Raw genomic sequence first — 23401 nt, 5'->3', positions numbered from 1 at the left:
TTTTATAACAATCCCATGTAAGGATTAAAAAAAGTTCTATTTAAAAAAAAAAGTCAAATTGGGCCATCCGAACAGACCTAGGATTTTTTTTTGAAAAATTCAGTCCAATCTTATGTAATATCTAAAAATCCAAAGGCCTTACTCCTGTATGTACCAACAGGCAACAATAAAAATAACACAATCGGAAAATTCTTGGCTCCACATTGACATTTTGCTATTAAGCACTACGCCACTACCAAATATCAAACCTAAAAAAATGTAGATCTAAACTATCCTAAACAAAATTCAAATCTAAACTGAATAGTTATTCTTCTATTTTTTTTTTCTTTTCTTCCCAAAAGCTTTTCAGAAAGCCTTGTATAAATCCGGATCTAAACCGTCCGATCCATGTTATAATTTTCATAAACAGTTTAGATTCACAAAGTCGTTTAAATTTATTGAATTCTAAATTAATTCCCACAATCTTGAAGCATGTCGGACGGATTTGGTCGGAAGTTATTTTACGGAAGTCACGAAACGAAACGCTTTCCTATCTGCTTCCAGTTCGTAACTAGTCCGCATCTTCTGCGGTAACTCAAAAGAGAACTTTTTGAGTTTAATAAATATTGACCGTCTGATCAGGATCGGAGCCAATCCGGCCCACGCCTATGACGCACGGGACCCTTAAATATTAGTGCGGATCTCAATCGGACAGACTAGATCTGTTAATGTACGTTCTGTTAATGCAGAGGATACGAAATGGTTCGTAACAGCGATCTCAAACCCGTTCTCTCCTCTCTCTCAACCAAAACCCCGCCTCGCGCGTGCGGCACTCACTTCCGGTCGAGATTGTCTCCGACCTTGACTAATTCGCAGATCCATTACCCGCTGCCTCCGCTCGTGCGCGTCATTGGTACCGACGTGTGCTCTACCATTTATCTCGTCAGGGACATACTTCGCTACAGCGCTGGCTGCCTCGCTCCATCGGACCCTCCCGCATTTCAGGTAGAGTCAATTTGGATCACCGTCACTGAATTGTAAATTGTAAACACTTATTCTTGACAATTTTGTTTTTGTAGTTCAATTTAACGATACTAATTTAATGGCGATTAGAGAAGTGCCATAAAAGCAGTAGCAAGCCACTGATTTGCACGTTTTTATTAAAAATTTTGAAGAAAAGAAATTTGTAAAGGAAATAAAAAATTGTATAGGCTTGGTATAATAGTGTGTTGTGTTGCTTACCATGGCAAGTTCAGCTCCTGGTCTCGGCATCTCTTCTTAATTTAATATATTTATCTCCCCTTTGTATTATATAATGGGGGGAATAATTTTCTCTCTTCATTGTAGTCTGTAGGACATTACAGGGAGATATAGCACTGAGTGAGAGGTATTCACTTTACGATGGCACGAGTAAGGGATAGAACTGAAGACTTCAAAGAAGCTTCTCGTGTTGCAGCTCTTTCCAATGGTTATTCTGAGGTTCATCTTTTAAGCTTTTGGTTTAGTTCATTCCAGTCACACAAATTCATTCTCATTTTCTTATGAAATCTCAAATCTTTACTTATATTTGGTTGTACACTGGAAAACAGGCCCAATTGGCGGCTCTGATGACTTCGTTCATCATGCATAAGTCATTGCCAAAGTCGGCATTTATAAAATCTGCAATCAAAACGGTAAACCCCCCCCCCCCCCCCCCCCCCCCCCTTCCCCCACAAAAAAAAAAAATTAATAAATAAATAAATAAAATAAGTTTATATTTTGCCTGAGACGTTGCATATACTCTTGAATATTACAGTAATTTTGATTAAGAAGAAATTCTTTGTTTAATGAATATAAGTTTGAGCCTGTCCATTTATTTCAGCTTGAAAGTATCAAGGAGCTAGAAAGCTTCCTTGTTAAGCATAAGAAAGATTACAAGGATTTGCATCGAACTACAGAACAGGAAAGAGACAACATTGAACACGAGGTAAATTCAGCTTGAAATGTACTTCCTTGGTCTATTCTATTGAAATAAACGTGTAGAATGCTTAATTCATTGCTGAATGATCTCTTGTTATGTATCAATGTTTTCCCAGGTTGGGATTTTTGTCAAGGCATGCAAGGAGCAGATAGATATTTTGCAGAATAGAATACATGAAGAAGAGGAGAATAGGAATACAAAAACATGGTTTCGCTTGAGTAATTCTTCTCATGTTGATCTGGTTGCTCACAAGCATGGCGTGGTATTTGCACTTGATCTCAAATTTAATTTGTTTTTTCAAATCTTTTGTGGAATTCTCTCAGTTATTCACTCAACTCAGGAGATAGAACATTAGGTAATTTCTGTCACAACTGTCCTTGAAATTTGCCTTGCGTGATGTAGTTGCTTTCGTTTTTTACTGTTACAGGTTTTAATTTTGAGCGAGCGGCTGAATTCAGTTACATCACAATTTGATAGGCTTCGATCAGAGCGCTTTCAAGATGCAATCAACAGAGCAATGCCTAGGAGAAAGGTTCAGAGGAAAATTGAGGCGAAACCTGTGGAACTGTCTGTGGATGAATTGCCACAAATTGCTGAGGCTGAGACATCCACTAGGGCAACTGTCAGAGTTCAGGAACAACTCTTGGATGATGAGACCCGCAGTCTTCAGGTACCTTTTCTTTCTTTTTTTCTTTCTTTGTTGAAATGGAATTGATCTTGCTTATGGAGTAATATATTAAATTATTAATTGATTGGTTATTGAGTTAATAATGCTTTACTCACATATCAGATAGAGTTGTCAAGCATGCTGGATGCTGTTGAGGAAACTGAGAGAAAGATGATGGAGATGTCAGCGTTGAATCATCTGATTTCGACACATGTCCAACAGCAAACTCAACAGATTGAACAGCTGTATCTTCAGGTTTATGACCTTACCCCTTAAATCTTGGCCACTCTCTTATGAGTTGGGTTGCTTACTAGTGCAACTGCAAATTTTCTGAAGTTCCAACTTCTACATCAGTTCCTCAGTTGTTATCTGTGAAATTTTACAACTTTGTGCCTACTGAAAAAAATTTAAATTAGATGCTTTTGGGTATCTATTTGTTCTTCAATCAGTGCGACGGCTTTACAATTGTGATATTTGTTATTATGAATTATTGCTGAAGTTCGAATTTATTGGTTATTTAGGCAGTGGAGGCGACAAATAATGTGGAGAAGGGTAACAAGGAGCTGTCGCAGGCAATCCAACGGAATAGCAGCAGTAGAACTTTTCTTTTGCTCTTCTTTATTGTTCTTACTTTCTCTGTTCTCTTTCTTGACTGGTACAGTTAGAGCCCAAACCCTATACCTCAAAACCCTAATTAGTTATTCCTGAGAATGATAATTTTTTGTATTTATAGATATATTTGTGGCTTATTTTTTTTTTCTTATCTTCCCATTTATAAGGAGGTCCGAATTTTTTTATCTTGCATCTATGTGCTGAGTGTTTGGCTGTGTTCAAATGGTTTTAAATAATTAATTACCAGTGTTGGTTTGTACATTGTAATTTATGTCTGATTATAGTTACGAAATCAGATCTTTACACAATCCCAGTTATGTACATCAGTCTATTCCTAGATATAAGAAACCTTTCAGGACTCGGAGTTGCGTGAGGTGAGGCAGCCCCTAATTTTTTTGTGTCATTTATCTTCTTAAAAATGTCGCAAGTGTTTTGTGTGATCCAATATTCTGATTTGTTATTTGGTTGATTGGTGTGGTCGAGATATGTACTTCTGTGTCGAAATTCAAGATGAATGGGCTTGAGAGATATGAAGGTTCGAAAGAAAATATGGAAATTGGTTAGGGTGTGCCCTTCAAGCGACCACCCGTCTTGAAAATAACAAAAATGAAGAATTAAAAAACATTTACACCTTTCACTCGCCTGTTAAATTCGATGTGGGGTATTAGTTTTAATTTAATCTAAATTGAAATATAGGGATCCTTTAAAGCAACAGATTAATTCTTCTTGTTCAATTTTCCTGTTATATATGGTAGCAATCATAGTTAGTACTTTTGTTAAATCAACAGCAACGTCTACTTAATAATTTATTCAATTTTTTATTTTTCCTTGAAATTATTATTATATTCAATATATCTCTTTAACTCTGTATATTTTCTATTTACTTCTAGAATTAATTATTCATTGTCAAAATATATATTTTTCCGTTGTACCTTTTCTTATTTCAACTATTTTCCAACATATCAAACCAACACTTCATGCTTTCAACCAAACCAAGAATGATTCTGGCCTCTTTATCTTGCTAATCAGAGTGCTGGGAAAGAATAGACTATTGAGAGTTGTGTCGGTCATATATATGAACCTATTACCCGTAGTGAAATTGTGTTGTGTAAATAAGTGAATTTCAAGAATCAACTTGTTTTTAGTGAAGATTTAAGGAACTCACTAGAAGATAACACCTCTCTCTCTTACATCTCATTCTCATTGTTGTGTTTACCGGTCATATCAATTTCTGCACATGACGTCTCAGTCTGTACTCGCTGTAAACTGGGTGTTAAATCGAATTAGATATGTACACATTAGTTGAGAATTGCCCAAAAGGTGCCATCTGATTTGGGTTTAAGAAGTGAGTTGTTAGTTATTTGCAAAATAAAATAAAAGTTACACAAGGAAAGGTACACTAGAAATTAAAGACAAATTGACTTCATTTTATTTCAATGATCCGATCCAACATATAAACATGACAATTGCAGTTGGTTAATTTTGTAGTATGTACTTTTCTCGGAAGGAAGCGATCAATTCAAGGTTTTATTGACCCCTCAATGAAAAAAAAAAAGTCGTAAGCTCGAAATCCAGAAAAAAAAATGTTGATATTAAATAGTTGGATGACTTAACCTCTAATCTTTATTCAAGAAAAAATACACTAGAAAATGTAAATAAGGTCACAAGAGATCCAATGAAATGAAAATTTTAGTAACGGAAAGTAAAAAGTATCTAATAAGAACGGGAAATTGCTGGAAACTGCTGGAGCAGGCAAGAATGAGAGAACACAGTAGAAGAAAAATAAGGAACAAAGAGGAAAAATAAAAAAGAGCGCATGAGAGTGTGGGAAAATACGGAGAACAATCAACTATTCTAACTTTTTAACAAGAAAGAGTATTTTTATCTTTTATTATTTTAACCAGAGATTTAATTACGATTAACTTCAAAATTATTATGTAATAAATAAAAAAAAAGAATTTAAAAACTAAGAAACAAATTGAATATATTTAAGTGCTTAGAAATAAATAAGAAGTTGAGCGACTCTCAAACTCTCTTATACAGATTATACAGAGATAAGAAATTAACCCAATCTTGGATTGTTCCGAACTTTTGAACTACTAAATTACTATCAGAAGTCAGAACTCAAGGGAAGAAATGCCATAAGAAAAAGGGAATTAAGCTTAAGACTGCTGAAACAAGTGTAAATCGAGTGCGTATCCTCTGAGATACCTCAATATTTGCGTGACCGACGTGTCCAGTGCCTATTAGAAGATAGAGTGGGGGCCAGTGTTATTATTCTTTGTGATTCGTGCAGACCATATTTGAACAGTTGATAATTTCCAAAATAACATGCAAAATATGAGATAACTCAGAGGATGCGAATTCGTGTAAATCAGAATTCTTTTGCAAGTAGCCGGATGGCCCGGACCCACAAAAATAGTTGTACGTAATATTTCCGGAGGACGCGAATAGTGTTCGCGCAATGGCATTGGCTGCCGCTCACCGCCTCCCTTTGTCCCAAATCCTTTCTTTGTTCAAGTGTGGCAAACTCTCCATCTCCGCCGCTCTCAGCCACCTCAACGTGGGACCCGCCACCGCTCGGTCTACTGAGCCTCTCCTTTATTCTTGTCTTCTCCAGGCTCTCCCTGCCCCGTCAGCTCATCCCTCCTTCGGCCTCCTCATCCATTGCCACGTCATCAAGTCCGGTCTCCTTTCTTGGCCCCTAGTTGTGAACAGCCTCCTCTCGTTTTATCTCAGATTATATCCTCGCCGACCGATGAGCGCACGACCTTTGTTCGATGAACTGCGTCCTCTTTGCGATGTTGTGTCTTGGACTTCCATGCTGTCTAGTTACATCCACGCGTCCCAGCCTGAAGAGGGACTCAAACTGTTTGCTGTTATGCCTAGGTTTGCAATAGAGCCCAATGCATTCACGCTCTCAGCTGCAGCCAAGGCTTGCTCTGCCTTGGCTGACCCAAGAGTTGGTGGGTCCGTACATGCAGTGGTTTTGAAATGTGGATTATCTAAAAACTTTGTGGTGTCGAGTGCGCTTATAGATATGTATGGAAGATGTTCATTAGTCAATGATGCACAGAAGGTGTTTGACGAAATGCCTGAAAGAGACTCAATCTGTTGGACATCTATTATCTCTGCTTTAACAAGAAATGATAAGTATGAAGATGCCTTGAAACATTTCTTTCTTATGTTGAAGAGTAGATCTAAACTAGCACTTGATGGACACACTTACGGGAGTGTGATGACATCTTTAGGTAACTTGGGTAGGCTCAAGCAAGGCAGAGAGTTCCATGCTATGGCCATAATAAGTGGTATTTGTTGCGGCAATATAATAGTGGAAAGTAGCATAGTTGACATGTATGCCAAGTGTCAAGCCATGGATGATTCTAGAAGGACTTTTGACGGGATGGCTGTGAAAAATGCAGTCTCCTGGTGTGCCTTACTTGGGGGATACTGCAATCTAGGATTTTATAAGACAGTCTTAAGTTTGTTTAGAGGTATGGGTGATAATGCACTCGATGTGTATATCCTAGGCACGGTAGTTCGTGCATGTTCTGGATTAGCTGCTGTAAAGCCCGGAAAGGAGGTTCATTCTAGGGTTCTCAAGACCGCAGGTGGTTTACACCATGTGGCAGTTGAATCGGCACTAGTTGATTTATATTCAAAATGTGGGCTCATAGAGTATGCCCGTCGGGTGTTTGTTAGAATGCCGGTGAGAAATACAATAACATGGAATTCCATGATTTGTGGCTTTGCACAAAATGGACTGGGAGATGAGGCTATTAAGCTATTTAAGACAATGTCCAAAGAAGGGACTGCACCAGATTATATTACCTTCATTGGCGCTCTTTTTGCGTGTAGCCATACGGGGATGGTCAAGCAAGGGAAGAAACTTTTCAAGCTTATGGAAAGCAATTATGGGATTTTGCCACGTTTAGAACATTACAGTTGCATGGTTGACTTATTGGGTCGGGTTGGGCTACTCAAAGAGGCCGAAGACTTGATTAACGGGTCAGGTTTCAGGGATAATCTTTCCCTTTGGGCTGCTCTTTTAGGAGCATGTGTGACCCACTTGGACCCGGACACTGCAGAGCGGGTTGCATCGAAAATTATGGTTTTAGACCCAGATTACCACCTTAGTTATGTTCTATTGGGTAATATCTATAAGAAGGTTGGCAGGTGGAAAGAAGCTATGGAGATTAGAAAAGTGATGAGAGATAGGAGTGTTAAAAAAACAACTGGAACAAGTTGGGTTGGAGTTGAACAGCCTGAAAGTTCTTTTGTTTCACATAAATTTGAACAAGAAGGTTTTGGAATTTCAAGTACCGAAAAGGGTCCTTCAGATTGTGTTGTTATTTGCTAGCTTATCTTAAATTCTGCAATGGAAGGTTGAAGCAAGAACTCAACAGTTTACTGGTGAACTTCATATACGAACGTGACGAGCATGTGTGTCTTTCAGTGATATTTGAGAAAATTATCATGTCATAGGCTTCTTTGATGTTGCCAGTCTCTACCTTTCTGTGCTCACAAATGATTCTAATTGTAAGTATTGTATGATACTTTCAATTGTGTTGATAAAACCTATATACCTGTTTCTTCTCAATTGTAGACCATTACTGGGTCATTTAGCTTGTATTCATCCTAGTTAATTCTTGCTGTTATTGAACTTAACAATATGGTAAACAAATTTGTCATCCTACAAACTTATTTGCTAGTTATTAGACATTGAATTAAACATATCATCTTATACTACAAACTTATTTGCTAGTTTTTAGTTCAGATTTTGAGAAAGGTTGTTACTGTCTCAAATATTGGAATAAGCTGCTGCAGTGCATAAGATACCTGCCTGTACTTGTACTGAATTCGGAGGCGGTCTTTTATCGACTGCCAATAGTTGTGACTAATGGTTGTATAAACATGGCACTTGGAATGTTGTAGTACCGCGGTTGCTGTTTTTACTAGAGTATTATTTAGAAGAAAATCTCTTGGTGAGGATTTTAAGATCAGATTTAATTACCTATTGTTCAAGTTACGCAACTCATTTTTATTTTTTAAGAGAAAAAATTAAAAGGGGGTATAGAGAACCAATTGTTTTATTAAAGTTGAAACAACCTGTTTTACATCAAATACTACTATACAAGCAATCTTTTATTTACAGCCCTGGAAAAACAAAAGTATCCTCAAACCAAAGAATCAGACTTCAAAGCACACTTAGGTTTCGGTGGGATTAGGAATTTGGAAAGAAGTATTCGTAATACCAACTGGTACTACAACTTTTGATATACCGGACTTCCCAACTGGTACTACAACTTTTGATATACCGGACTTCCCAACTGGTACTACAACCAAGTAGACATCGAATGATCTAAAGCTGTTCGAAATGAGCCTGGATTGCTCCCTCTAATTTCAGAGGTTGAGATTACTTGAAAAGAATTAATACGGTCTATCTAATCCAAAAATGTATCCCGACATGCTGACGAAAAAGGGATTGAACAAATTTACCAAGCATTTGTACACATGGCTTGATAAATAAAACAAGCATCTGTTTCGCCAATCAGATGGCTTGATAAAACACAGGAAGAAAATAAAGAAAATACATACTGACAAAAATCATAACACCATCACTTCTAATAAATTTGATGTTTCTAACACAAACAATTGGAAGGTATATAGAAAATAAACTAAAACTTGTCAGAGTCAATTTCGGAGGTTGTATGCATCTACCATCCACTAGCAGAATAAGTAGTCAGGAAGCTCTGGTGAGGTGAGGAACGCCACAGAGGAAAATTGTACATAAAAAAAAATGAAAGTCGATTAATTCATTATTTTACGCAACACCACTGAATTTACTGGTAGATTTTTGATGCATATGCACCTACCTTATCCTGCCGATACTTGTACACAATTCCTCTCTAAGTGCAATTTTTGGTGTTGACTTGCAAATCTCTCAGTCTGAGAATACAGTTCTTTATCTCACTGCTCTTGTAGCCAGTATAGTGCTGCAGAGTATTGTTCTGCATATATAAAAACCAAATAAAAATGTTTTAAGTAAAATATCCTACTACTATCAGATAACAAAAGGGAAGAACGATAACACACTGAGTAATACATAGATTAACAAGAAACTTATTAGCTTTATGCCTGATAAAACCTTAGGTTGAGTTGTGGAATGTTACATGTGAATAACCCTAACAAAATTGAATCTAACTGTGAACTAAGAAATGTATACTGGTCCCTCTTGACAGGAGTAAGAAATGTAATTTCCTGGAATTTAGTGATTCATTATTGGCAAATGAAAAAAAAAAATAGAAGGAAGCTTGTTGGAAATATTTAGATTAAAGGGTCAAATTTGTAAATACAAAGGTACACCAAAAGTTCAGTGCTCAGTGCATGTACATGAAATGCCGAGTATTATTTGCAGTACACAGAAAAGAAAAACAATCCTTAGGTTGCCAAGTGAAAATATCTTCAAGAGTTAAATTTATTAATAAGGTAAATTTATTTTCTAAAACCTTATTGAATTGACTTCAAATGATGAATCCGAACCGTTGAAACTCGTCTATCTTACGAGTGATGCATCTACATGCAAAAAAATTATATTTTCAAATTAATTTGTTATAGAGTCAAGTGGTCAAAAGACGTTAAACACAAGAATGCATTAAAATTAATTTATAAACATTCTAATTTCGATCGCTTGACTTTATACTAAATTAATTTGAAGGTATTTTTTTTTTTGCATGTAGACGCATCACTTGTAAGGTAGACGGGTTTCAATGGTTTGAATTTGTCATTTAAAGTCAATCCGATAGATTTTAGAGTTGAGTTCACAAAAAAAGCTTGGTGAACTTAGGAACACCCTAGTTCTATTCTATAACAAATGTATCATTGTAAGATGAACTTAGCAAAAAATAAATAAATAAACTGCAAAAGTGAATAAAATTAAGAGGCAAACAGATCACAAGAATGCAACCCCCTCACATGAAAAAGGCACATGTGAGGGAGAGCCAGCAGGACTACCGCAAGAACCCACCCATCAAACCCTCTTATATTTGTACGCCAGTCCCCACCCATCGAATCCTCCTATATCTGTACACCTGTTTCCCCCACCCATTAAACCCTCCTATATCTGTACACCGGTCCCCACCCATCGAACCGTAAGTATAGAGGACTAAAAGGTGAGCATGAAAAGAAAGAAAAAACAACAAATTGCAGCCTTGTAAGGGGGGAGATATGGCAAAATTCAAGCACATAAAGAAGAGAAGAAAATGCAAACAAAAGAGGCAGTAAATTTGCAAAGAAAAAAAGTTTGGAGAGAGAGAGAGAGGGGTGGGGAGGCGAAGGAAATTACCCAGGGATGAGTAGACTGGTCAAGGGTCCACTGAGCAAGAAAAACAACACCTGACGCAATCACTGATGGCAAGAATTTGAGGAAGCTGTACTCTAGCAGTGCCAACTCAGCCAAATAGTTTGTCAGATGCATCAGCACAGGGTGCCCCTGACAGTATTTAACACATGTATCAGGAAATAGAAAATAACAGTGTGTATCGAGGGATTCTGTATAACACCCACGAGTTTATCAATATCTCTTCTAAGAGACAACCATGTGGTTTTTTGTTGTCTATTTTTTGCATATCGCGCTGTAGCTTTCTTATTTGATTTCGTTTGATGGATCTCTCATTTAATAATTAATAGTTTACTATAAAACTTAGTACGTCAATTGCAAAAAAAAAAAATCACGGTTAAAATTCAATCTGAGCCTTTATTTAAAACTCATATAAATTGAAAAGAAAAAAAAAACAGCTCATGTTGCATAGCGCTCGTTATTTCCGCTACACGCTATGCGCTATAGCAGACCGCTATTACCGCTATAGCGCCCGTAGCTCAAATAGCGCGTTTTGATACCATAGCGTAGCGTTTAGAGTCCAAAAACGCTATAGCGCCTGTTCGCGTGAAAGCGCAACGCAAGTTTCGGTACGCTTGGGAGCGTACCTTTTAAAACCGCGGTTACACCTTCCGATTAGGGTTGCAAGTGCACAACCCTATCGAGGAGTATAATCGGGTATCGATCCACAGTGACGGTTTCCTTGTCTAGAATCTACTTATCTTGACTAAAGACTAGAAGTGAGAAAGAAGGAGTTTTGGTATTTAATATTCCTAAAGAATCAATTCAAGCAATCAAACAATGCAATAGAATAGTGACTGTGCAAGGAAAGGTATAAACTGTGTTTTGATTTAGGATAAAAGATGTTTCAAGGGTTTCAGACTTCATCTCTGATTTGCCTCTAGTTGTACGGGTCTTACCAAGTTGGTACGGCTAGGCCGCACCAACCTGGTCCGACCAAGCCGTGTGGGGCTTGGTACGGGTAGGCCGCACCACTCTTGTAAGACCCGTACTGATTTACCAGAACAGAGCTTACAAGTTCGAGTTGATGCATTTCTTGCTGGTACCTCGTATTAAACTCTTGAGAAAGGTTCAATTGACCATACCTAAGGTTCCTAAACCTCAACTCTCGTTTGTTGGTTCAAGATCTAGGTTTGGGAGTCAATTCTTCACCTTCTAGGGTTTCTAAACCTCAACTCTCGTGTTTTGGTCCAGATCCTCTAGTTGATTGATTGGAGATCTAAGGTATCCTCTAATATGTCAATTAGGGGAGAATTCAACCTTTCGGCTTCAATTCGAACAAGTCTACCTAAAGAGATTGGTTTGGTTGAGAGAAGGCAATGGTCACATGACCTTGTTAGGGTTGATCTACCACTATAGGTACACCACATGCAATCACAGCAAGACAAAGCAATCAAGACAAGCAAATACACAATCAAGACAAGCAAAAGAGTTCATACAAGATCCAAATCAAGAAAAGCAACACAAATCAAGAAAATCCATCTACAAACCCTAGAAACAATGATCAACTACTCACAAGTCATAGATCTGTCCAGAAATACAAATAAAGAGATAAAGAGAGGCATGATAGAACTAGATCGAAGATCGGGAGTGGAGAAGGGGTTGATCCGTCGATTTTCGCCTCTTCCTCTTCCTTCTTCTTCTCTCCTTGCTCCTTTGCTCTCTTTCTCTCTTTCTCTGAGCTCTCAATCTGGAATGGAATGGAATCCTCGAAAATGGAGAGATCCCTCGCTTTAAATAGCCTCTGCCAAGATTTGAATTCTGTCAGGCGGCATCTATGTACGGCCCGTACCAAGGTGGTACGGTTAGGCCGTACAAGTCTGGTACGGCCCGTACCAAGCCTGGTAAGGGTCGTACCAGGGAGTCCAAAAACACCGTTTATTCGTGTATTTTGCTCCAATCCTGCAGAAAACAAACAAACTCTCAGCAGTACCAAATTCTAAGGATATATCAATGAAATGCACATGATTTTGACAATTTAGAACGTGAATTTGGTATGAAATCAAGTCAAATATAGGCTAAATATGCGAGATATCAGCGCCGCTATAGTGCGCTATTTAGAACACTGTAGAAAAGAATTCAGCCGTTAAATTAAATGTACTGATATGATTGCTATATGTATGTTTATGTACCAGTACGAACGGATAGATACAATTGATTTTTGTTCTGATCAATAAAAATATGCTTATTAACTAAAAAAATTGCAATCGATGAATTTAATAATTTCAATTTACAGGAATTCTCATCAGCATCAGGACAATGCATTGGTCCCGAAAAGAGCACTATCTGGTTCTCGGAGCACACCCCCCACCAAGACAGACTAACTATTGCTTCTATTTTGCAGGTACCCCTTCAACAGCAGTCCAAAACCTATCTTGGAGTTCCGATTGCACCAACCAGGGAGGCCTACAATTTCCTGATCGACAGGGTATCCGACAAAATTCAGGCATGAAAGTGTAACCTATTGTCACAAGCAGCTCGGGTGGTCTTGATTAGATCAGTTTTACAAACACTGCCCATTTATTTCATGTCCACCACCACTATACCGAGGCAAGTAATTGAGGAGATCACTAAGTGCATTAGGAAATTCTTTTAGGGAAAAGTGGATCAAGACAGATACATGGCGCTCATAGCCTGGAACAAGATACTGGCACCAATCAGGTCAGGTGGACTTGGGCTGCGAGATCTGTCACTGGTTAATGATGCTATGCTCATGAGATACCTTTGGTATATGGCGGCTGGTTCGCAAGCTTTGTGGGTGCAGGTCATTAAGGCCAAGTATTTTCCAAGGGGAGATTTGTGGTTAACGAAACGAGTGGCAAACAGTACCATTTTCTGGAGAAGCATGATGAGAGTTAGGTCCAAACTCTTGTCAGTACTGTGTTGGAGTGTGGGAAATGGTGAGAAATGCCAGGTTTTTAATCAGCCATGGTTTCCGGGTGCGGAGGAGTTCTTCCATCAATCAAGGAAAAACTCTACCATGAAATTGACAGACCTTCTGCTTGAAGGGGCACAGGGATGGGATGTCAATAAGCTAATTGAGTGTTTCGGACATCAAGCAAGCATCACCATAATCAGCCACGTCAAGCCGCCTTCTCTGGGTGTTGGGCAGGACAGCCTCCGCTTCCAGCTATCTCCGAATGGGGCCTATTCGGTCAGCAACATGTATAAGCACTTGGCGGGGCACTTGCAGCTGGGAGACGCCGGTCAAACAAAAATTTGGGAATGCGTGTGGAAAAGGGGGAATGTCATGCCTCAAGTTAGATTGTTCATGTGGAAGCTTCTGCAGAATGGTTTACCATTGGGGGGAGTTATGGCAGCAAGGTTACGAAGAGGAAGTGGGGAATGTGCTAATTGTGGAGGGTTGAATGAGGATGTTCTACACATGACGATGAAGTGCCCGTTTGCTAGGTTATGCTGGCTGACCTATGAGATGGGAATCAATGTGGAAGGATTCCAAAGTATCAAACAATTGATGGAATACATAATACAAACTGCACTTGAATCGTATTGGGATTTGATGGCAAACTGCTTATGGGGAATCTGGAGGTGTCGCAACAGCATGGCCTATGCGGGGGTCAAACCAGAGTACAAAAACTTCAGCCTGTTTTTACATAATATTAACACAGAAACTGCTATGAAAGCATCCTACAAGCTGGGGCTAAAAGGCCAGCGTGCGCAGTTGCAAGAGGTAATGCAGACAGAATACGAATGTCACTCAGATAGCTCATGGGCAAATCAATGGAATGGAGGTACAGGTTACATTATACACAAAATGGGACAATTAGTGTTGTTTGGATCTGGTAGGGTGATGATTTGCAGCCCACTGCAGGCTGAAGCTTGGGCACTCATGGAGGCTTTACATGCGACAATAGATTTGGGGATACAGTCATGCACTTTCTACTCAGACAACGAGATGCTGGTAAAGGTGAGCATGGATTTGGGACCGCCCCCTAGAGGCGGACTGGAAGGCTTACAAGGAGGTATTCGACATTTGGAGAATGGTCAAGCATAACCATATGTTCCAATGCATTCACATCAGTAGAAGCCATAATGCTATGGCTGACCATCTGACAAAGAAGGGACGTATGGAAGGATGAAGTTGCAAGGGGACTACCTACCCAATCTTTTTAGATACTAGGGATGCCTAGCATAGGATAGAATGAAAGGTTCTATACTGCTTTTTGTTTTTCTTTTTTCTCAAGAGGGTTTTTTCAGTATCTTTAATAGGGCCAGATTAGACAAATATTGTATAGGTCCTGAGTTTTTATCTTTACCCTCTGTGTAAGAAAATTTTGCCAAAGGGCGCAATCTATCCAAAAAAAAAAAAAAAAAAAAAAAAAATTACTAAAACAAGAAGAGTCAACCTAGCCCTGAATTACTTCTATTTTTCAGTTAAGACCCTCAAAACCCACACACTTACAATCAGTTCGTTGGCCAAAGCCCAAAGCGAAGTTCTCTCAAAAGAAAAAAAAAAGAAAAAAAAAGAAGAAGAAGGAAAAGTCGGTCCGACTTGTGAGTTCGCAAATCTCTACTCCCTGCTCTTGTAGAGTCGTAGACCAAGAAACCACGGCGACTGGCGCCTGAACCTTGCGCGCTCTATCACCTTCTCATCAGTCGCACTTCGCAAAAACCAAAACGAAGCTTTCCCAGATCCACCGTTTACCTCCTCCATCCCTCCCATCCGTTCGATCTAAGCCCCTCTCGATCCCCCGCTGTCGGATCGGCCAAATTGGCGCACCAGAGCTGGAATGGCGCGATTCGATATGAACGGGAAGGTGGTGCAAGGGGTGGACCTGCTCCGTCGGCGGCACTGGCCGTGGCGACTTGACGTCTGGCCTTTCGCCATCATATACGCGCTCTGGTTGTTGCTCGTCGTGCCTAGTCTCGACTTCACCGACGCCTTGATTGTGCTTGCCGGGCTGGCGGTGGCCCACATCCTCGAGCTTCTCTTCACTGCCTGGTCTGTCGATTTTGGGGCCTTCGTGCAGTTCAGTAAGGTGTGTTTCTGTTCTTGACTCGTCAACAACCTTTAGAATTTTAGTTGTGACGAATGTTGAACTCGAAAACAGCTGAATGTTATATAGTGAAAGAATGAGAAAGCAGAAGGAATATGAAGTTGGAATGGATAATTGATCGTTGCCTATTATTTTCAGTATTTGAAGTCGGATAATCCTTTCTATGTTTTTGTAAGTGCTAATGTCTTGTAACAGATTAAACCAGTTTTTGAACATCGTAGCGATCACCTTACAGGAAGAAGAATTGTTGACAATTTCACTAGTTCGCTGAAAATTATAATGCTAATGGTCTTGTTTCTACTAGTTTGACTATTATTATTGAAACTGGAATTGTTCAAAATGAAGGGATCAATGTGAATATCCAGGGATGGGTTCAATAAAAGAACGGTACCATGTTACTGATATAATTAGTTGTCTTGCTTTATACTTTGGAAGTTTCTTTCTGACAACTTTATTTGATAGGTGAAAGATATACACTCTGCATCTGCATGTAAGATAACTCCTGCCAAGTTCTCTGGATCAAAAGAAATAGTGCCACTTCATTTTCGCAGAACTGTGAGTTTGTTATATTATTACCGGTTCATGATAAGTGTCATATTAGTATAAATTCTTGCAATGCTACTTTCATTTCTACATTGTAACATTATAAAGTAACTTTCAGAAGAATTAACTGACTGAGTACATGAAATGGCATCATACATGGTTAAAAGAGATCTATTTTGATTTGACCTTTTTCTTTTCTTTATGCAGATTGGAGTTTCTTCGTCGTCAAGTAGTGAAATAGAGGAGATTTATTTTGACTTTAGGAAGCAACGATTTCTTTTCTCGGAGGCTGACGATACATTCAGGAAGCTCTCTTATCCTACAAAAGAATCTTTTGCCCAATACCTCAAGAGCAGTGGTCATGGTACAGAAGCCAAAGTGACTGCCGCCATTGATAAATGGGGAAGAAATGCGTAAGTTCTTGTTACTTTTTCCAAGAATGTTATATTGCTTAAAAATTATTTTAACGATCTCATGGTTTGAATCTTTTAATAATTTTCTTTATTTGTATTTCTAGGTTTGACTATCCACAACCCACATTTCAGAAGTTAATGAAGGAGCAAATTATGGAGCCATTTTTCGTGTTTCAGGTTAGTAGATTTTCAAATATTTATCTGAATTTGAGCCAAATGATGTTGTTCGTCTTTCCTGATTTTTTGTGCCTCCACATATCTAGGTTTTCTGTGTGGGCCTGTGGTGCTTGGACGAATTCTGGTACTACAGCTTGTTTACACTATTTATGCTATTCCTTTTTGAGTCAACTATGGCCAAAAATAGGTTGAGGACTCTGACTGAGCTTAGACGTGTTAGAGTTGACAACCAAATCTGGCTGGTGCACCGCTGTGGAAAGTATGAATCCTGTCTTTGTTTTTTTTTAGGTCGCTGTTACATAATCATCCTCGAGTTTTGTGTTTTAGCCAACTCATTTTTTGGTACTTCGAGTTTCAAAGTATATAAACTTTTATCATAGGCTTGGAACCGTCAATTTGGATAAGTAGTCTCCATGAACTTTTGTAATTATTATATTGTAATGTTCTCTTTTTGATACAATAAAATTTATATGTCTCTACTAAGGTAAGAAATAGAATTTTACATGAGCAAAAACTTTGGCTGTCAGATGGGTGAAAGTTCCAGGAACAGAGCTTCTTCCAGGAGACATAGTATCTGTCGGCCGCTCATCTGGTGGTGAAGACAAATCCATACCAGCTGACATGCTTTTACTAGCAGGAAGTGCAATCGTCAATGAAGCCATTCTTACCGGCGAGTCTACTCCTCAGTGGAAGGTTTTATGTTTTCTCCATCTTTTCATATGCCTACAAATATAGGAATTGAGTGCTTGACCGTGCCAGTAAGGACTAGTGACTGTTGGTTTCGTTGTAACCTCCAATTTAAAGATTTTGGTCAGACTACATCTCACCGAGTTAAGCAGTTAAAATGCATGTTACTATGCTCACAAAACCACTTCCAATTGGATTAATGTGTTTGTGTCTGGTTTTTACTTTTTGTTCGTGTTGTTTGAAGAAACAAGTTAAACTGATGTATCATAGGAAGACTTAGAACCAGGGGTGATGAATTTTGCATTCTAGTTGTAAATTGCTGTTTTCTGTGTGCAGGTCTCAATTGCTGGGCGATCTCTTGATGATAGATTATCTACCAAGCGTGACAAGAATCACATCCTTTTTGGTGGAACCAAGATACTGCAACACACTCCTGATAAGGTACTACTGATGATGCATAAACAGTGAGTGGTAGACTTGGTACGTTCTTTGTGCATGATTTATCTAACTTGTTTACCCCTTGAATATAGTCGTTCAATCTGAGAGCACCTGATGGAGGATGTGTTGCTTATGTGCTAAGGACGGGATTTGAGACAAGTCAAGGCAAACTAATGAGAACAATATTGTTTTCAACTGAGAGGGTAAGCTCTGTTGTGATTTAGTTCTAGGCAGATAGGCCTTTTTCATGGCATCATGTCACATGTTCTTTGTTCTAACAGGTTACAGCCAATAGTAGGGAGAGCGGTTTCTTTATTCTCTTCTTGGTTTTCTTTGCCATAATTGCAGCTGGTTATGTGCTAGTTAAGGTATTTTTTCTGATATAAACCCATGGAATGATTTTATTACATTCATTTGACAAGTACCCCATGGAATGATTTTATTGCATTCATTTGACTAGTTTCTTGTTTAGTGATATCTTGTTTTCACTTTGTTCTATAGGGACTGGAGGACCCTACAAGGAGCAGATACAAGCTCATGTTGAGCTGTTCATTGATTATCACCTCTGTTATACCTCCTGAACTGCCAATGGAGCTTTCTATAGCCGTTAACACCTCCCTTATTGCATTGGCTCGCCGTGGTATCTTCTGCACAGAGCCCTTTAGGATACCATTTGCTGGGAAGGTGAATGTCATTTCATAGGATAGTTTCTCCTTTACCAATTATGTTTTGGTCACAAACTTTTGCAATGTACAGGTTGACATATGTTGCTTCGACAAAACTGGAACTCTCACTTCAGATGACATGGTATGAATATTTGGATTTTGCAAAATGGAAAGTGTTTGTCTATAGCCCCTCATTCTTAGTGATTGTTCATTGTAATAAATTATCTTTGTATTTTAGGAGTTCCAAGGTGTAGTTGGTTTGCATGAGAGTGAAGATTTGGTATCTGATACAACCAAGTTGCCTGAGCGAACTGTTCAAGTGCTAGCCTCCTGCCATGCGTTGGTTTTTGTTGAAAACAAGCTGGTAATATTTACTTTATCTGAGCTTCGGATGATCAGCTTGGAATGAGCTGTTAATTCGCAAGTAACATCATAAACAACATTTCATTTTCAGGTCGGTGATCCTCTTGAAAGAGCAGCGCTCAAAGGAATTGACTGGAACTACACAGCTGATGATAAGGCCATGCCAAAAAGGTATATTAGTCTTTTGTGGTGCAATGTGTTTCATAAAAATAAATGCTTTGCAAATTTTTTTAGTTATGAAATTGTTTTCCAGGTCTGGAAATGCTGTGCAGATTGTACACAGATACCATTTTGCTTCTCACTTGAAAAGGATGAGTGTCATTGTACGGGTTCAAGAGAAGTTTCTAGTATTTGCTAAGGTAAATTATGCCCGCTAAAGGTGGATTTGTGTTGACATTCACTTTGATTTTTGGCCAATTATTGTAAGAACTTTTAATTTTTAGTAACTCATCTGTACAGGGTGCACCTGAAACTATCCAAGAGAGATTGGTTGATTTGCCTCCAACTTATGTGGATACATACAAGAAATATACACGCCAAGGTTCTCGTGTCTTGGCTCTTGCCTACAAGTCACTTCCAGATATGGCTGTAAGTGATATCGAGTTACTTTCTCTTTTTCCTCCCTAGTGACATAGGGTGCATTCTCCTACTATAGTGTTTTATACTTCATCATACTTGTGTTCTCATGGTAGAATTTGCTTTTAGCTTGTTTATGAATCACTGAGATGTAATATTGCTTTATTAATCATCTATGTCAGTTTATAGGCCTACATGATAGCATGTATGACCATATTCGATCTTATAGTCTGGTGTTCTTGTTTTGCATGATTACATGAGTTGATTGTGGGCTTATTTCAGGTTAGTGAAGCTAGGAGCCTTGACAGGGACTTCGTTGAGGCTGACTTGATCTTTGCTGGTTTTGCGGTAATTAACAACTTCAAAAGTTTATATATAATTATATATATAAAATAACAATTTACAAACTCTATTGTCTTTATTTAGGTATTTAAGTTTCTTCTTTGCAGGTATTTAATTGCCCTATCAGGCACGACTCTGGTCCTGCTTTACTTGAATTGAAAGCTTCATCTCATGATTTGGTAAGTTATCTGCCTTTATTTCTCTTAAGTTGCATACATTTTGTTATTGCTTAATCTGAATTTTGGAGGATTCAAAATTGGTGTATTTTACATTGATTGCTCTTGTGGGGTTAGGTGATGATTACAGGTGACCAGGCACTGACTGCTTGTCATGTTGCGAGCCAAGTGCATATCATTTCCAAACCTGCTTTGATTCTGACGCGCTCCAGCACTGGAGGCTTTGATTGGCTTTCTCCTGATGAATCAGAGAGAGTCCCTTTTAGGTAATTTGTAATTTAATTTATCCAGAGTTCCAGATCATTTCCATTCTTCATAAAATTAGTTTGCTGTCTGCACCATGAGTTTGACCTTAATTTTTTTTTTTAAAACTAATCATTTTTGTTTTTGTCAGTGCGCAAGAGGTGGAAGATTTAGCAGAATCTAACGACCTTTGCGTTGGCGGTGACTGCTTTGAAATGCTGCTGAGGACTGAGGCTGTTATATGTGTTGTTCCTTATGTGAAGGTACCAGTGCCCTTTTTTTATTTTAATGTAAAAGGACAGATGTTATAAACTACAAACTATTGGGAGCTTGATGCCCTATATATATCGGTGGCAGAAGGTGAACACTCTGATCGGAAACTATTCTCGTAAGATTCCAATGGTATTGCTAGAAAGATATTTGAATTTAAATGGTTTGAAGCTGAAATTGCTCGACTGAAAAGTCTAAATTTGTGGATGGAATTCATTAGCAGTTAATTGAAAACCATCAACAATTTATAAGAATTTATTGGCACTTTCACTGAAACTTCAAGTGTCTCATGGAGAAAGAAAGAAAGGGTGATGCTGATATGAAGGCACCAGAAAGGAAGAGGAAGAATAGAGGAGAAGTTGTGGGTCCCTTGTCGGAACTCAAGATTTGGTCATTGGGGGGTTGGAGCTCTCTCGACTCTATGTTTAAAGCGAAAGGAAGGGAAGAATGAGATCAAATCCTCAGATTGAAATTAGTTTCTCATATGCACTTCCACTCCAGTTGGTTACTTTGTAAACTCACTTTTGTGTTCGATGGTTGAGGAATTGCCTCAATTGGGGTGGACTTCATTGACTAACAAAGTCATATTTTCATTTCAACTAAGGACCTAAGATAAATAAAGTTAAACCTAAAAGAAGTTTACCCTTTTACATCAATTGCTGATACGAGTGCTAATTTACATACAGACAAAACATGCTGTGACCTGTATGACTGTAATATATGCAATTCTAATCCTTTACTCTCACACACGATTTATTTGTTTTCAAGCTTAAGTCTTTATGTGTGTAATTTGTTTCAGGTCTTTGCACGTGTTGCTCCTGATCAGAAAGAACTTGTCCTTACCACATTTAAAACTGTTGGAAGGATGACACTAATGTGCGGAGATGGGACTAATGATGTTGGTGCACTTAAACAGGTGAAGCAACCTCCGCACTCTCTCTCCATCTCTGTAATTTATTCTAGTAATAAAACTTACGTTCTGTACATGTTCGTAATTACTACTCAGGCTCATGTGGGCATAGCTCTTCTGAACGCGGAACCCACAACTCAGAAAAAGGACGATGAGGCATCTAAAGACTCCAAATCTGAAAGCAAGGCAGGAAAGTCAAAGAAGCCAAAAGCTGGCGAGTCATCATCTCAGCCACTGCTGCCACCAACAGCCAACAGCTCAGCCGCCGGGCCATCGACCAACCGCCGCATGACAGCAGCTGACAAGCAGCGTGAGAAGCTGAAGAAAATGCTGGAGGAGATGAATAATGATGAGGGTGATGGACGTTCTGCGCCAGTTGTGAAGCTTGGCGATGCCTCCATGGCATCCCCTTTTACAGCCAAGCACGCCTCAGTGGCACCCACTCTTGATATCATTCGTCAGGGACGGAGCACTCTTGTGACAACCCTTCAGATGTTTAAGATCCTTGGTCTCAACTGCCTTGCAACTGCTTATGTTCTAAGTGTTATGTATTTGGATGGTGTCAAGCTCGGTGATGTGCAGGTACTGGCAAACTAACATTAAATTGATGATGTTTTATTGAAGTAAGCTATCAAATCTAACATTAAAATCTTCATTTGAGCTAAAATGACCTTGGACTAACTTAGCTGTAGTAAAAGTTTCTAGTTGAAAATTTGTGAATGTTACTTCAGATTGATGAAATAAGTTTCATTATACTGTAACTTACAGCAAAAGTGCTAATCAAACTGAAATTAGAGCTGAAAGAATTTGTGTAAAAATGCTTACCGCGTGCAATCTTACGTCAAATCTGTTTTTATCTTTCTGTGCAGGCAACCATTAGTGGAATCTTCACCGCATCTTTCTTCCTCTTCATTTCCCATGCACGGCCTCTCCAAACACTCTCCGCTGAGCGACCCCACCCTAATATTTTCTGTGCCTATGTGTTACTCTCCCTCCTCGGCCAGTTTGCAATGCACATCTGCTTTCTAGTTACATCTGTGAATGAGGCCTCAAAATACATGCCAGAGGAGTGCATTGAGCCTGACTCGGCGTTCCACCCAAACCTGGTCAACACTGTCTCATACATGGTCAACATGATGATCCAGGTGGCTACATTTGCCGTCAACTACATGGGACATCCGTTCAACATGAGCATCTCCGAAAATAGGCCGTTCAAGATTGCGCTGTATGGGGCGGTGGCTTTCTTTGTGGTGATCACATCTGACGTGTTTCGGGGACTGAATGACTATTTGAAGCTGGAGCCTCTGCCGGAGGGGATGAGAGGGAAACTGTTGTTATGGGCTCTCTTGATGTTTTTGGGCTGCTATGGATGGGAAAGACTGTTGCGGTGGGCCTTCCCTGGAAAGATGCCGGCTTGGAAAAGGCGTCAAAAGCAGGCTGTTGCAGCTTTGGATAAGAAGCGATTGTAAACACTCTTTCAGAGTTATACTGGTACTTTTCCATTTTCCTTTAGTGGTTCAGAGCAATTTTGGTGTTTTGCTATTTTGCTATTTTGTTCTTAACATATAGGTAAGCAATTTTTTGTACCTTTTTCTTAATTTTACTAGCCTAAATTTTTATAATGGGGACAGGCACGTGGGGCTTGTGTTGTAGTTTTGTTTGAATTTTCATTTAACTGTGAAAGCATAATTTTTTATACATTTTGAAAATGGCATGTACTTTAGTGTCCAATTTGGAGATTCTGACAAATTAGTTGTATTTTACATTTCCAATTATTTGGTGAAGCCAGTAATAAACTGTATTTGATATTGATCAATTGTCGTTTTCTCTATATTATTTATCCTGAACTTTATTTGAGATGTTGGCCCTATATTATTTATCCTGAACTTTATATGAGGTGTTGGTCCAGCGTGTTCTCATGCTCATCAATCGGATTGGTTTTAAAACATGGATGTAAATCGTT

General features: G+C 38.8%; 3 protein-coding genes across 4 annotated transcripts; all 3 read left to right on the top strand.

Moving 5' to 3' along the window:
• The first annotated feature begins 772 nt into the window (after positions 1–772).
• SYP81 (syntaxin of plants 81) lies at positions 773–3423 on the top strand. The gene is made up of 8 exons (XM_078322848.1): positions 773–984; positions 1327–1458; positions 1569–1652; positions 1841–1945; positions 2055–2201; positions 2367–2609; positions 2730–2861; positions 3128–3423. The coding sequence occupies exons 2-8, from the start codon at positions 1381–1383 to the stop codon at positions 3269–3271; spliced, it is 933 nt and encodes a 310-aa protein (XP_078178974.1). The 5' UTR covers positions 773–984; positions 1327–1380; the 3' UTR covers positions 3272–3423.
• Positions 3424–5646: 2223 nt separating this feature from the next.
• On the top strand, positions 5647–7964 carry LOC144573147 (pentatricopeptide repeat-containing protein At1g03540-like). The gene has a single exon (XM_078322847.1). It carries the CDS (start codon positions 5683–5685, stop codon positions 7576–7578), a length of 1896 nt encoding a protein of 631 aa, XP_078178973.1. The 5' UTR covers positions 5647–5682; the 3' UTR covers positions 7579–7964.
• A 7048-nt stretch (positions 7965–15012) lies between these two features.
• PDR2 (phosphate deficiency response 2) lies at positions 15013–23248 on the top strand. Of its 2 annotated transcripts, XM_078322709.1 has the most exons (22): positions 15013–15617; positions 16098–16190; positions 16386–16591; positions 16696–16768; positions 16855–17027; positions 17296–17461; positions 17792–17896; positions 17986–18096; positions 18175–18261; positions 18395–18577; positions 18650–18700; positions 18797–18922; positions 19013–19092; positions 19175–19280; positions 19381–19509; positions 19780–19845; positions 19947–20018; positions 20133–20281; positions 20410–20521; positions 21328–21444; positions 21535–22020; positions 22308–23248. In XM_078322709.1, exons 1-22 carry the CDS (start codon positions 15369–15371, stop codon positions 22905–22907), a joined length of 3540 nt encoding a protein of 1179 aa, XP_078178835.1. In that variant the 5' UTR covers positions 15013–15368; the 3' UTR covers positions 22908–23248. The 2 variants fall into 2 exon arrangements, with proteins under 2 accessions (XP_078178835.1, XP_078178834.1); XM_078322708.1 differs by having other exon boundaries at positions 15037–15617; positions 21328–22020.
• The last annotated feature ends 153 nt before the right edge of the window (positions 23249–23401 follow it).

The sequence above is a fragment of the Carex rostrata genome, chromosome 21 (assembly GCF_964058835.1).
Source record: "Carex rostrata chromosome 21, lpCarRost1.2, whole genome shotgun sequence".
Taxonomy (NCBI): domain Eukaryota; kingdom Viridiplantae; phylum Streptophyta; class Magnoliopsida; order Poales; family Cyperaceae; genus Carex; species Carex rostrata.
The sequence above is the reverse complement of the archived record's forward strand: the minus strand, read 5'-3'. Positions and strand labels throughout refer to the sequence as shown.

Bases quoted from the DNA above. Each gene is read 5' to 3' on its own strand.
- SYP81 (XM_078322848.1), top strand. From the start codon at position 1,381: ATGGCACGAGTAAGGGATAGAACTGAAGACTTCAAAGAAGCTTCTCGT. The intron at 1,459-1,568 runs GTTCATCTTTTA...ACTGGAAAACAG, and splicing joins TTTCCAATGGTTATTCTGAG to GCCCAATTGGCGGCTCTGAT. The intron at 2,610-2,729 runs GTACCTTTTCTT...CTCACATATCAG, and splicing joins ATGAGACCCGCAGTCTTCAG to ATAGAGTTGTCAAGCATGCT.
- LOC144573147 (XM_078322847.1), top strand. From the start codon at position 5,683: ATGGCATTGGCTGCCGCTCACCGCCTCCCTTTGTCCCAAATCCTTTCT.
- PDR2 (XM_078322708.1), top strand. From the start codon at position 15,369: ATGGCGCGATTCGATATGAACGGGAAGGTGGTGCAAGGGGTGGACCTG. The intron at 18,097-18,174 runs GTAAGCTCTGTT...TTGTTCTAACAG, and splicing joins TATTGTTTTCAACTGAGAGG to GTTACAGCCAATAGTAGGGA. The intron at 22,021-22,307 runs GTACTGGCAAAC...CTTTCTGTGCAG, and splicing joins TCAAGCTCGGTGATGTGCAG to GCAACCATTAGTGGAATCTT.